Source organism: Rattus norvegicus, chromosome 7, assembly GCF_021556685.1.
Source record: "Rattus norvegicus strain SHRSP/BbbUtx chromosome 7, alternate assembly SHRSP_T2T, whole genome shotgun sequence".
Taxonomy (NCBI): Eukaryota; Metazoa; Chordata; class Mammalia; order Rodentia; family Muridae; genus Rattus; species Rattus norvegicus.
In genome coordinates this window covers 32036310-32050296 of record NC_141540.1, presented here as the reverse complement: position 1 = coordinate 32050296, position 13987 = coordinate 32036310, and the positions used below count along the sequence as shown (strand labels likewise).

Genomic DNA, 13987 nt, shown 5'->3' with positions numbered 1-13987 from the left:
GCCTGGCATCCTATAAAAAAAATACTGGGGAAATAATGTCCAGCATAGAATTTTAGCAGCTTATTTATAGCACAAAGTACTAACTCAGCATTGACCTTCTCCACAAAAGGGCAAATAGAAGAAGAAAGAACAATGGATGATTGACAGGTGGCCCAGACTTGTTGAAAAGGAGATGCTATAGTTCTTCTTCTTTTTTTTTTTTTTTTTTTCTGATTGGCTTGGGAAAACACACAGCACTGTGGAGGATGACTTAGATATTTTGCTACCAGTTTTGACATCTTTTGACTTCAAGGAATCCCAAGTTCAAATTCTAGGACAGTTCGGTTGGCCTTTCTTCTTTGGTAGCCATGCCGAGTGTCATGGGATCTACTCTATGCTTTAGGATGGGACTTTAAAACCAAAGAAAGTTTGAGAGACCTGTTCTCCTGCTGTGTATGGCTGACACTTTAGGAGTGAGGCACAGGCATGGACATGATGTTAGCTTGCCTAGCCTCTGGTTGTTTTTTTTAGACATGACCTTCCTCTTTTAATGTGATGGGAATTGCCATTCACTCCTCTCCACCTCCCCGACTTTTTCCTTTGAACATTTTGGATTGTTCTAGGCTGACTCTTCACTTAAGCTGTGGTGGAAATAACAAGACTGGACCCACTCTTGGAAAATATACATCTTCAGTGGCCAACTTTGTCTTATAGACTCCCCTGATGGTTGTTACACTGCCCTTAACACCTGCTGTTAGTCTCAGACAGTCCTAGCGGAGCCTCTTTTCTCTCTCTTCTCTTGGGATCAGATACTATTGCTGTTTGATAGTTTTCCCAAGCTTCCTATTTTCTTTGACATGGGTACATCTTCTAATAAAGTCTTGCTTGCCCACCCAGGAGCCATGGGCTTACATGTCTAGCTTTGATTGCAGATTCCCTACCTCACAAGAGTTACGTGACTTTCGACAGTCACTGACTTGTTCCTGCCTCAGTTTGCTCTTCTATAACTTAAAAGAGTGGGGGTAAGGTAAAAGCACTGATGTCACCAAGTCATTTGATTGGCTGCTCTAACCTCAGTTACATTTATTTAGCATAGGGAGATAGCTACCATTGTGTGCAAGGAGGCTCGCTATCAGAGACCACAGGTTCAGATCCATTCTGGGAATTTGGCTCTTAGCAATGCCATTCTAGTCTGGCCTGTGTGATATCTTGGTGTACTTACCTTTGTTAGAATACTGGCATGTTTTAGAGTAAATTCTGAACATGTTTATCTCCCCACTTAAAGGGAAGCTCCCTGAGACTAGGGGACATATTTCTTTTATCTTTTAAACTCAAGCAGGGTGTTTGAGAAACAAAGCCAATAGCAAATGGGGCTTGTTGTTTATATTGATTTAAATTTTCTGTGAACAATGGGATAGAGTTTAGGTCAACAGCAACCATTGCATGGCCACTTGTGTTCAGAAAGTAAAATATAACATAATCCTCTCCTGTCTCAGAACTTAACGCTGTTGACTGTTACACAATCAATGTTAACAAAGAAGGGAAACAAATAGTAGTTTGCCTGGTTAACATGTTGGGATCCATCTTGGGTGTGTATCCTAACTTGGCCAAATGAGAGCAAGATCTTTTATCCTTTTCTCTTTTAATAAATGATAATAAATAAATAAGTTATAAATAAATGTCTGACAAATAGGTAGGAATGCTCAGGCGTCAAGGAACTTGCATTCTTCCTCCCTTATTTTCTGATTTAACAACTCTCTCGCTCTTCAATTAGACACCTGATTTGATTTCCAGCATACCTTCCTGTGATGTAAGAAACCGCTGGCAAATGGTTTTAAAGGCTAGAGGGAAATAAAAGAAGAAAATACTGAAGAAACTTTTTGGCTAGGCAGCAGAAAATATTTATATTGTCTTTAACAATATGTAAAGATGTCATAAAATCCTGCAGGTTCAAGGTTGTTTAGATTGGGTTTTATGGACAAGTTGCCTAGGTATTTTTATTTGTGATAAATTCAATAGCAATAAGAACAATGACAAAAGTAACAATAATGGTGGCGATGGTGACAAATTAGTCTAATTAAGCCACACTGCCATCCCCGAGGTAGCTGATTTTGGAATTGCTGAAAGGGCTCAAATGCGACATTTCAAAAGTGCAATACCAGATCCTGCTAATGTGACTGATGTTAGCATGTCTCACTCGAAGACCAGTTTTGATGTTCTTTTTCCTCATGCTTTCCCAATGTCATTGTTCCAATTGGCATAGGGCTTAAGCTAACGTTGAGCTAGTGTGTGTGTGTTAATTTGTATCACGGTGTCCTTGAGAGACCTGAGGCCCTGAAAAGTCTTCTGGTGTCAGTTCAATGCACTGGTAATGAGTTCGCAGGGTTAGTAAGAAGGGCATCATCCTCTTCCACTCATTCTTTGAGCCTGTGACAAATCTGGGCAGAACATTCAAACTCTGCGTTCTGAATTTTCCTTCTCATTGAGTCGAGAGAAATTTTGGAAGCTTGGAAGATTCTCCAGAACTTTTAGGATGAACAAAACAACATGGTGACAGGTTGAAGTGATTTGCATCTGTTTGAGGTCGATGGGAGCCCTCAACATATAAAAGCAAACATGGGGACTGCCAATCAGTGGTTTTCCAAGACAGAACAGACTACAAGGGTGGTTCATCCAGTTTTAAAACTTTAGAATCATTTTGTTGTGCTTGAAGCACCTCAATTCCTAGCCTTATATTCTTTTGAAGAATATGAATATTATTCATACAGACAAACAGAGCATCTGACAGCGACCCAGACAACCAATAATACAAGCAAAAGAAAAATAATGATGCATGCATACATCACTTCATTCACACACTCTTTTTTTCCCTTGTTTTGCAATGTTCCATAAACTTTTAAAAATGCTTGCTGTGACATCAGCGTCACCCGTTTCCAAGAGCACAGTTGTCAAATGGCTAGGAATCTTTCCCAAACCCTCAACCTGCCATACTCTTGTTCTTAATTATCTGAAAGTTTTTGTCCTGCCATCATTGTTACTTACAGCTGTGAAAAGAGCCCATCATATTTTCACAGATGGCAGGGCTGGTTGGTCTTTGATTAGTTAACCTCTCGGTGTTGGCCAGACAGAAAGCCCCATGTGAACGCTTCTAGACTTTACACAGAATTTTGTAAAAACTTTTGGCATATAAATTCTTGCTTGGAAGTCGGGGCCATTCGGCCAGCTTAAGTTTTGATTTTAAAAAAATTTAAAATGTCTTGGTCTTTCCCTGGGAACTTTGGAGCCATTTTCTCAAAGAGAAGAATATTTGCTCGCATGCTTAGACTGTTGGGGAAGGAAATTAAATGGTCTGAAGTGAGGAGAAGGTATTAGAGACTTATGGCTAAGAAAGTGTAGGGGCCTAGTGAGATGGCTTAGAGGGTAAAGGAAATTGCTTCTAAGTCTGACAACCCAAGTTTGATCCCCGGGAATGTCATGGTAGAAAGAGAGAACCAGTTGGGTGACGATGTTCTCCAACCACCATATACACTGCATTGCCTATGCCCTTCTCCTGAATAAATAGACATAATTTTAAAATGTTTTAAAGGAAAGGGGAAAGAGGAAACAGAAGCCTGGGGGAGTTATAGACAATAATCCTAATCTCTGACAAGTTGGTAGAAAGAACATTGACTGGACACATGGACCCATCTTGGAGACAAGATTTCGATGTGGACCAAGTGTCTCGAGTTGCAACACCATTCTACAGGAAACTACTGAGATGCACAGATTCAAGAGAGCTATAGATTACATTAGCTGGGAATTGGTGGAAGCCCATGGTTTCCTAAAAGATACTATGAAAACAAGACCAATTTCCTTCTGCCCATCCAAAACATTCCCTTTATTTCCCAGAAGATAAAGGAATCTTGAGATTTTTGTGGATGGCAAGTGATATTTACAAAGGGATTTACATTCACTGAAAGAAGACATCCTGGTAGTTACCCAGGATTTTGGAAAGTTGTTTACCCACAAGCCCTACTGGGTCAATCAAAGCAACATAAACGCATGCATCTTAGATATACATGCAAACTTGTGTTCATTTGAACACACACACTCTCTTCTCACAAGACTGTTTACTGTCGTGAATTACAGATTCCAAATTCCTACCAAAGGTATTTAGAATTCAAATCAGCTGCAAGTCCATATGATAGTCTCATTTCTAATAAGCAACCCTCTGTTTTTAAAAATCTCCTGACTGACGCTTTCTAAAACTATAACCATAACGGTTAATAAAGATTCAAAGAGTTCTTATGGCTCATCCCGTGGGCTACAGAGCTGTTTCTGAGTGCTTGGTGTGTTGAGAGCTTTCTGAGAGGTGCTGTGCACCAAGCATGGATTCACAGATCTGTTCTGCCCTACCTCACATCCATTTCCCAGTCTTTGCTGCATCCAGTTCTGACTTCTGGAGGGTAAACCTAGGCTGACATTTCTAAATTATATACCTTGGTTGCTGGATGAGACCCAATGGCGTTGAGAAGTCTTGTTAGAAATCAGTTCCCAAATATGTGGGCTACAGAGGAGAATTCCGATTTCAATCAGGCCACTGAGAGAGAAACTGATTTCACTGTTGTGTGCTTGGTGGCTCCTGAAGAATCTTCTCTAACTGGTGTCAGGTTGTTTTTTCTTGCTTGGGTTAGGAGAATCAATTACTGGTCTTTCAGTCCCAGGCAAAGTCTACAGTGAACTTTCTTAAACTTATTCAAAGGGATTGTGTTTGATCAAAACCTGTTAATCTTCCCATTGCTTTCAAAGCCATCACTTTAATTTCACTATCAACTTTATTCTGGCTGAAGAGTCAACTTTGAATTACTATTATATACTTTCAAAAAGTTTGATTCTCTTCTACCAGGCAAATAAATAGACTAGACTTTTCCCTGCCTTATAGACTCTTATGGACTTGACCACTTGCTGGCTGTGTTACCTTAGAAAGCCTTGTTTCCTCTACACTGTTGCTTGGAGGCAGTTGGTCAGGAGATGCTAACAGAAGCAGGGTTACTTTTTGGAAGATCAAATGCCAATGAAAAGCACTAGATCCTTAGGAACAAAAGTGTCCTGGAAGCTCTGTGAGCCCAGAAATATCCCACGTTTCCATTTATTTTGACAGATTTTCTTAAAACTAGTGAGATCTAGAATTCGTGCTACAATTAAAATTTCCCCAGGCACCACAGAATGAAAACATATATTACATTTGATTTTAACTGGTTGTGAAAAAAAGTGATGGCTCTCTGAAAAGTTCATTGTATGACCTGTATTGGCTGGTTTTGTGTGTCAACTTGACACACGCTGGAGTTATCACGGAGATGGGAGCCTCCTTTGAAGAAATGCCTCCATGAGACTCAGCTGTAAGACATTTACTCAGTTAGTGATCAAGTGGAGGAGGGCCCATTGTGAGTAGTGCCATCCTTGGGCTGGTGGTCCTGGGTTCTACAAGAAAACAGGCTGAGCAAAGCAGGGGAAGGAAGCCAGTAAGTAACACTTCTCCATGACCTTTGCATCAGCTCCTGCCTCCATGATTCTGTACTGTGGGAATTCCTGTTCTGACTTCCTTTGGTATGAATAGTAATGTGAAAGTGTAAGCTGCATAAGCACTTCCCTGCTCAACTTGCTTCTTGGTGCAGGAATACAAAGCCTGACTAAGAAATTGGTACCAAGAGTGAGGTATTCTTGTGACAATCTGCCCATGTTTTGGGGAGGGCCATGGAAGGACTTTGGAACTTTGGGCTAGAAGAGCCATTGGGATGTTAAGAGCTCTGTGGGATGTTCTGTAGCAGCATGGAAGATAATGTTGGGAACAGTGCAAATGATGAAGGCTTGGTTTGTGAAATTTCAGAGAGAAGATTAAAGACTTTTTATCGGGGTTATTGCTATTTTGATTGTGAAGATTCTGTGGTTTTGGTTAGCTGGGGCTGAAGAATCAGCTGTGATTAATAAGAGGCCAGTATTACTGAAGTGAAATCTTCTGGGAAGTGTTTCCTGAGAGCACAGAGAAGCTGTGTTCCAGAGACAGCCAGAGTTGTACCTCGTGTTGGCAGCCAGACTTGGTTATGTTTAAGAGACACCCAGGTGGTACTGGTTTTGAAACATGAAGGATTAGCAGGTGATACCTGGCACTGTGAGAGGCCAGGAGAGGCCATTGGTGAAGGTACAGTCTCTGTGGTAGTTGAAGGCCCAAGAATGAAGGGGTCATGCAGAGCAGTTGGGGGCTTAGCACCATGAAAAGAGCCTATGAGAGGCTATTTGTGAAAGTGCAGTCCAGTTGCAGCAGAAGACAGCAGAGTTTTGAAGATGCCAGAACCATGAGATGACCACCAAGAACAGCAGCGGTGGTGGAGTGCAGGCATCTGGAGCCTAGAAGACAAGGTGTGTGCTACAAAGGGCAGAGCTGGAGAAGTGACCCAAGCCCTTAGAGAAGCCCGGAAGATGGGGTGAGTAGATCCCAGACATTGGACGGTTAGAGTTTGATTTTGCTTTTTCATTGTGACTGTGCACTGGTATTTTTCTCTCTTGTAGTAAGAAAGTATTTTACTTGCTTCCCATCGTTAAGCGATGTTGAATTGTAAAGAGACTTTGAATTTTAAAAGATATTGGATATTTTAAAGGGCCTGAAAATTTAATATGTAAAGACTGTGGGACTTTTAAAGTTATTTAGATCTTTGAGATGAATAGGAAAGTCAGGGTGGAGGCTTAATAGTGATAGTGATGTGTTTGTGTGTCAAGTTGACCAGGGGTCAGTTGTACTGACTGGTTTTGTGTGTCAACTTAACAAAAGCTGGAGTTATCACAGAGAAAGGAGCCTCAGTTGAGGAAATGCCTCCATGAGATCCAGCTGTAAGGTGGGAGGGCCTAGCCCATTGTGGGTGATGTCATCCCTGGGCTGATGGTCCTGGATTCTATAAGAAAGCAAGCTGAGCAAGGTAGGAGAGCAAGCCAGTAAGCAGCAACCTTCCATGGCTTCTGTATCAGCTCCTGTCTCCAGGTTCCTGCCCTGTGTGCGTTCCTGTCCTGACCTCCTTTGGTGATGAGTAGCAATGTGGAAGTGTAGGCTGAATAAACCCTTTCCTCCCCAACTTGCTTCTTGGTCATGGTGTTTTAGGTAGGAATAGAAACCCTGAATAAGACATGACCTTAAAATAAATATAGACAGTTCTTCATGTGGGAGAGCCGTACTAACCATTTTAATTGGGATTAGTCACAGAATCAGGTATTGTCTTGGTTGGGGGGAATTACTAAGCTCTCTTCTGTCTTATGTTGGAGAATATTTACATTGCTGTAACTGTTGTCAAATGTTGGCTTGACATTATTGGCTATAAAAGACACTTCGACTTTAAAAGACTTTTCTGTTGTTCCAATTTCCAGAAGTTACAATAATACTCTGGAGTAGTTCAATAGTGCTTATATTAAGTGTAAGCATTATTTTGGGTAGTATATATGTATTGATAGTAAACATACATCTCTGTCTCTGTCTCTGTCTCTCTCTACATATATAATATATATATATATATATATATGCATATATGTTTAAATACAGATATGCCTATGTAAACTTCTGATTATGTGCTCACAACAGTATGGGATAGATTCAGAAGTTGGAATATTTGAGAGATGAGGGAACTGGGATGTAGGTGAGTTAGACAGTTTGCCCATGAGAATACAGCTAGACAAAGAGTTCTGACTGCTTCAGAGCAGTCTGACAGAGTTCTGTGTTTTCAATGATACTATCCTTCTCCAACTTGTGTTATGCCTCATTTAGACATTAACAGTCATAGGTCCTCAATGAATTTTGTCTCAGAATTGTAATTCCTTACATATTTTAGTCAGTTTTAAACAAGATTATCAATTTTCCTCAACAGAAACACTTGAAGCTTAAATATACTACACTCTTGACTTCAAGAAAACACTGACTGGGTAAATCACATTCACTGTGAAGTATTTAGCTAATCAAAAACTGTCATATTAAGTCTTTGATCAATTTCAATTTTGAGCTAAATTTCAAATATGTGAGGTATCAGCCAATCTCCTTTGCCTTTTCTGATTTATTTTGTGAACATGCATTATGAAAGAACAATGCAATGGCTAAGTTTCCATGATTCATATTACATGGCAACGACATGTAGGCATGCTAAGGATTGCTTTAAAATGGTTAAAGCCTACTTCATGAAGAAATGTATTTCAATACAGTCTAGGACTGTGAGAACTTGTTCTAACTAGAAAGGCCTATTGCTTTAACTTTTCCTTGAAAGAAGTTTCTAATTAGATACAACTGACCAGTTCTTTTCATAGGACATAGATTCTGAATTCTTTTGTTGAACTGTGGTTTCTTCAAAAGCTGTCTGTGTCTGAAGGCTCAGGCCATGGTGGCATTAGTGACAGCTTTTGCCTGAGTCTAGCCCTAATGTGTGCTGACTTAATAGAATACAGCTTCTCTTGATAATCTAGGAATACTTTTTGCAATGGTAACAGAAGTAGTTCGGTTTCACTGGCGGTTTTTGACATAGACTTCTAATTGAATCTTCAATCCTGCCTTGAGTCCTGAACACCTTTGTAATGTTGAGGACATCCAAGATTTTCAGTGAGCCATGGAGAAAACATGATCCTGGAGTAGAAAAAAAGACAAGGCATAAAAGATGCTTCTTTATATCTTGTCTTCTTCAAAGTAGGTTATCTAGGTGAAATATCTCACTGTGGTTTTCAGTCATATTACAACTCCAAAGTGTCCTCATTAGTGGGCAGTGCTCTTCTGTCTTCTATACTCTCTTAGTGTGGGAATTCACAATTTGGATAATCTTGAGGTTTTGTTTTCTGCTCCATGATGATCTTGCTTGCAGTTATTAAATCAAGGGAAGTAAGAGCAAAGGTCAGTGGGACCCACCTTCTGCTGTGAGTTGATTGTTGCCTTCTCCAGAAAATTCAGCACTCTTTAGCACTTGCAGCCTTTTCTTTTGGTAGACAAATATTAAATGGTGGGGAGACTTCCTATGTCTGATTCCATGCCCCTTTTCTCTTTTGTACTTGGTTCACTTGATAGTTGTTATTTGGTGCCCAGAAGAAGCTTAGAAACCAAGTAGAGATCTCACCTACATCCAGATCTCAGTATCCCAGTCTTTACAACAAAGGCAGAATCAAATGGCTTCCAAAGCATTTACCATCACCAACAGCACGGTCCTAAGGGTTTTCTAAGGAGGAATCTTAGAGGATTTGAGATCTCAGCATCTGGCTGTGTGTGGGTGGGGGTGGGGAGAGGAAGGGAGGGAGGAAGAGAAAGATAACTAAATGATATAGTTTGATATCTGATATGTTCACTTTGGGCTAAATGCTACCCTCTACTCCAAAATTCAAGTTTAAGTTTCCAATTCCTAGTCCCTCAGAAACAGAGTGCACTTGGATACAGAGTCTTTGTTGAGAGCATCAAATTAAAATGAGGCCGTTAGGGTGAACCTTAATCCAGTCTCACTGATATCCTGATGAAAACACAAGGTTTAAATATCTACAGAGGGAAGATTGTGTGGACACAGGGAGGAGGCCTCCAAGGGACTGATACCTTGAATGAGGAGCTCCATTCTCTAGAACTATGAGGGAAAAAAAATGTGCCTGTGGGTTAAGCCATTTATTCTGTGCTGCTTTGTTATGGCGGCCATGGCGAACTAATACATCTTTGTGTCTGAAACCACAGTACAAAATAAAAGTTCAGTGATCTTTTAAAAGTTACCTCACAGGCCTCTTTGTAAATACTCGATGCTCTTTGGCCTATACCCTGGACTTGACCAAGAAGCAGAACCACCGGTGAAATTCAGGACAGAAATCTGGGAACTTCAATGACACAATACAGCCTTGCTGCGAATTTAGGGTTAATATTTAACTCTGAACATATATTGACATGGGCAATCCTTCTATAACAGATCTGTATAAAATTTGGAAATTCGGGCTGAAGAGGCGATCTTGATTTGCATAGTTTCTTTTACTCTCATTTATCTTTTTAAGAAGGGGAGGGCATGTCTTGTTGGCACATTTTTTTTTTAATTTTTTGTTGTTGGTGTTGTTGATGCTCCGTCCTTGTCACTCGTCACCTTCTGAGGTGTTACACTTGCCATGCCATTCTTCCCATGTATAAACGCCATGTCCCAGAGGAGGCTCTTCTTACTTCCATCACTGACATTATCTAGCTTAGAGAGGACTTCCTCGCTTCGCTTCCTCTGTGACTTTTCTGGGCTGCTGTCTGCTCCTCCTTCACCCCTGTCCCCGCACGTCCCTCTGGGCCTGCTTGTTCACAGTTCCTAGCTCGGCCTCCTTTCTCTGTCACCTCTGATTTTCTGAGTTGCCTCTGCTCCCTCCTCCTGTTCCCCTCCTGGGTGTGCCTTTGACTCACCTTTCCTTCTCCTTTGCAGCTTCCTTTTCTTGTGTGTCGATAGGGGCTGGGACTGCAAACATCACAAAAATAAGTGCATTGAGAACAGGGGGCTCCTGTGCGGAAGATGGTCTTTGAATCTGCCCAGAATGCCTGGGCTCCATAGGAAACACGAGCCAGCTTTGCTGCTGGAGAGGGGTCTACACCTCAGGCGCCAGAGCCAGAACTCTGAGCCTCATCTCTCATACCCACTTCCTCCTCAGCCAGAAAGAAGGAACACTCCTTTTCCCTTAGTTTGCACACTGACGTCCTCTCTGACTCTTGTGCCCACTGTGTTTTGTCTAAATCAAGCCCTACACAGTTCCCTTAAATCCTTTGAGGTGACTCACTGGGGTGATATCTCCACTAAGACCCCTTGGTCCTTTTTCAGCCGTGGCTTTGGCCTAGGATCAGGAAGCAGCAAAGGTCTCAGTGTATACATCTGAGTCCTGTGTGCTTTCTGCACAATGTTAGTTTGGTTTCAATGATAGAATCTATGTGTTCCCTTTTTTTTAAAAAAAAAAAAAACCCTCAAAACACCTAAGAGAGGGCTTTTACTTCTTTATCTTCCTTCCTTTCTCCTTTTCTTTCTATTTTACCTTCTCTTTATTTCTATGTAAGGACTATGATTCTACTTAGACACTAATATACTTGTGCATTCATTCATTCATTCATTCACTCACAAGTGTATCAAGTGGTCAACATATGTCAGGTGTTTTATCTGTTTCTGATGGCATAAATGGTCTTCCTGAAATTGGTTTATAATACATGCTCAGACAAAGGATGCCTTGTGTTTTGATCATTATAAACATCTAAGCATTCCTACAGCTAACCAGTATGTCCATTTTCAATGTACTTTTCTTTAATTTATAATTGCTGCTGTGAGTTTCTAATAGGTTCCAGTAAGGAGTCTGTATTTGGACCATTGTAGAATTCCAGGATTTGCAACTTTTGATGCAATCCTGTATTTCAATCATAATTGTATTAGCTACAATTATGACAAATGTTAATGCTTGTCTAACAGTTACTTAGTGCAAACATTCCACTTGTACATGGTCTACATCTTAGAGTATGTCAACTTACCAAATTCTGGTGACCTGTGGCAGTACATTCTATCATGATCACAATTTTATTGATAGCTAAGACTTGATAGCCTGTTTGGCCAATTGGCCTCATTGGGCAACTTGAGTTTTCACAGGGCAACTTGAGTTCTGATTTTCCACCATCTTCCAAGTATCAGATTGTCCAGGGGAGTGGAAAAGATAATTTATAGTAAAGAGTGATTGGAAGGGTGGACCCATAAGCCACCCTATTAATAGGATTGGAACTTTTTGACCTGTCACCTAGGAGACATCGGAGAGAACTCCCATTGGCCTCCCCTGCACCACATACAACAGAGACTGAAGCATGGTCGTACTTCCCCCACACCAGCTTACCTTCTGAGTCTTGGGCATGTCAGTGTGGCGCTGGGCCCGGATGGAACGAGCTGACTTTGTAGGCTTCAGCGGAGCACAGTACATCTCCAGCCTCCTCAGATCACAGCTCCGGAAGCAACACTCATCCACAATGCCCGTCTGTGGTGCCCTCCGAATGCTGGAGCCATAGCCTGTGGGCTTGTCTGCACAAAATCAGAGTGGCCTGGTGTTAGAACCGCCTATGTTCACAGACTTTCATCTATCCCCTGATGTCTTTCTTCTTCCCATCAAGTCTACATGCTTCTCCAACATGTCGTCCCTTTCTTGAAGTTTCTCCAACATGCCTGACCCAGTTCTTTCTTCTAGAGTATGTTCCCTGGAGTTCTAGCGTACTCATGAGTAAGACTTCATTTTCCATGCACTTTATTTGTATTAAGTCTTCCTATGCTCTTAACCTATATTTCAGGATCCTGTCTGTGTCCAGTCCTATCACCCTTCTTTTTATCGTCTTAGTTGGAAGGCTTTTAAGAGTTCTAGTTCAAACAAAATCACAGATCGAGTTTCTTAAAATGCCGTAAACATATTGTTTTATAGTTTAATTGATAAGGTATTGTGGTATTGGGAGGATACAGTATGTTACTCTGGAGTGCACACATATTTAACCATCAACTGACGGCGTTTAGGTTGTTTATCATCTCAAACATTTGAGCAAGAACACCTTTGGATGCGCGGCGCTGGGAAACTGCATCTTCTCAAACACATAGTAAATGCATCAAGTTTTAGCTGTAGGGAAACTCAGCGGCTCTTTTATCAATTATTTACTTTGTAAATTAAACTGCATACAAGCAAAGTTTGAAGTCAAAGCTCTATCTTTCTTTAATTGGTGGGAAAACCGAGACTCAGAGTTTGATGTAATTGGAAGAGTTGGGATTCAAACTCTGATCTAGCTGCTGTCAAACCCATGAACCTCAAGGAGCCCCGAGAATACTGATGGATAACCCTAGAAAAGCAGCGTAAGCTCTGTAGGTCTCGATCTAATTGTATCAATTATAATCAATGACATATTTCTTGTCAGAATTGAGGATAAGATAAAATGATGTATTACATAATGTATATTACCTGCCACAGAAGAGATCTTAACTACATATTAGGATCTTTTCCAAGGTCTTACATGATATATAAAAAACCCATTGTTGCTATTGACCATATGCAGAAATCTGGAAACTTAGAACTGATTACATCATTAGTGGGGAAGGGGCTTGCCCAGTTGCCCCAGAAAGCCTGGACCAACCATTTCTGTTTCCTACAGAAGAAACTGCTGGAGTAAAACAAGCAAAGCTAAATGGCAGTGAAACTATGGATATCAAACCCACTTTGATATTTGCACATCAATTAGATGTCGTTATTGGCCAAGGAGGTATTGGGTTGATTTGATCTTGGTTTTGACCACACTTTTACTGGCTTTGATGCACTACTGTATGGATAACATTTGATTTGATTCACACAAGATGTGAAGCCGTGTTGTCTTAGATAGGGGCACAACATTTTGGTCTGTTCTCATCTACTTTCCATCCTTTGGGAGGTGGGATGCTCACCATTTCTTTGATGAGAGAGTCGTACAGCACAAGAATTCAATTAGCAACCTGATATATGCTTAGTCTTACTTTCCAACCCAAGAAGGCGTGGCATTAAATAAGACTTATAATCACATAGGTAATGACACAATACTTAAGATTGGGGGTTAAAAATCAAAGTCTCCAACTATATTTTCAGCTTCCTCACCAGGGAGACTAACATCATAGCAATGGCCTGCGTTCACACTAGCTTGGCTGCCTCACCACTGGAGAGGCCAACTGTTCATGGTGTCTTCTAAGAACCCAAATGTCTTCCTGATGCTTGGCACAGGAGCCTTGCTGCTGCTTCCTCACACAAGGAAGGCTTATTCATGGGGCAGCTGGAGGTAGTAACTTACTGAGGGTGTATTTGTGGTCTCTCTGGGACGGATCTGCTCGCGCTGTCTCTCTGTCTCTTTGTGTCTCTGTTTTTGTCTCTGTTTCTCTCTGTCTCTGTCTCTCTCTTGGAGAAGACCCTGTGGGCTCCTCATGGCTGTGGGCTTTGGGAAGGACCAGGCAGCTGGTCCCAATGGAGTCTCAGCAGCACTGTTACTGGCCATCGG

General features: G+C 41.2%; 1 protein-coding gene and 1 long non-coding RNA gene across 11 annotated transcripts in view; one reads left to right on the top strand and one right to left on the bottom strand.

Annotated features, from left to right (window-relative positions):
- The window catches only part of Igf1 (insulin-like growth factor 1), a 79073-nt gene that overhangs the window by 11109 nt on the left and 53977 nt on the right, over positions 1-13987 (bottom strand). For 4 of the 8 annotated variants that reach the window (XM_087555716.1, NM_001082478.1, XM_087555718.1 and 1 more), the window contains 2 exons: positions 11833-12014; positions 10379-10430 (listed from right to left, as the gene is read on the bottom strand). In XM_087555716.1, the coding sequence (XP_087411842.1) occupies positions 10379-10430; positions 11833-12014 (234 nt within the window). The remainder of the gene's footprint in view (positions 1-10378; positions 10431-11832; positions 12015-13987) is intronic. The other 4 variants (XM_087555717.1, NM_001082479.1, XM_087555719.1 and 1 more) reach the window with 1 other exon arrangement.
- LOC148004605 (uncharacterized) overlaps positions 5647-13987 on the top strand; it is a 91633-nt gene continuing 83292 nt past the window's right edge. For all 3 annotated transcript variants that reach the window (XR_015624571.1, XR_015624570.1, XR_015624572.1), the window contains exon 1: positions 5647-6440. This is a non-coding gene — a long non-coding RNA (uncharacterized LOC148004605). The remainder of the gene's footprint in view (positions 6441-13987) is intronic.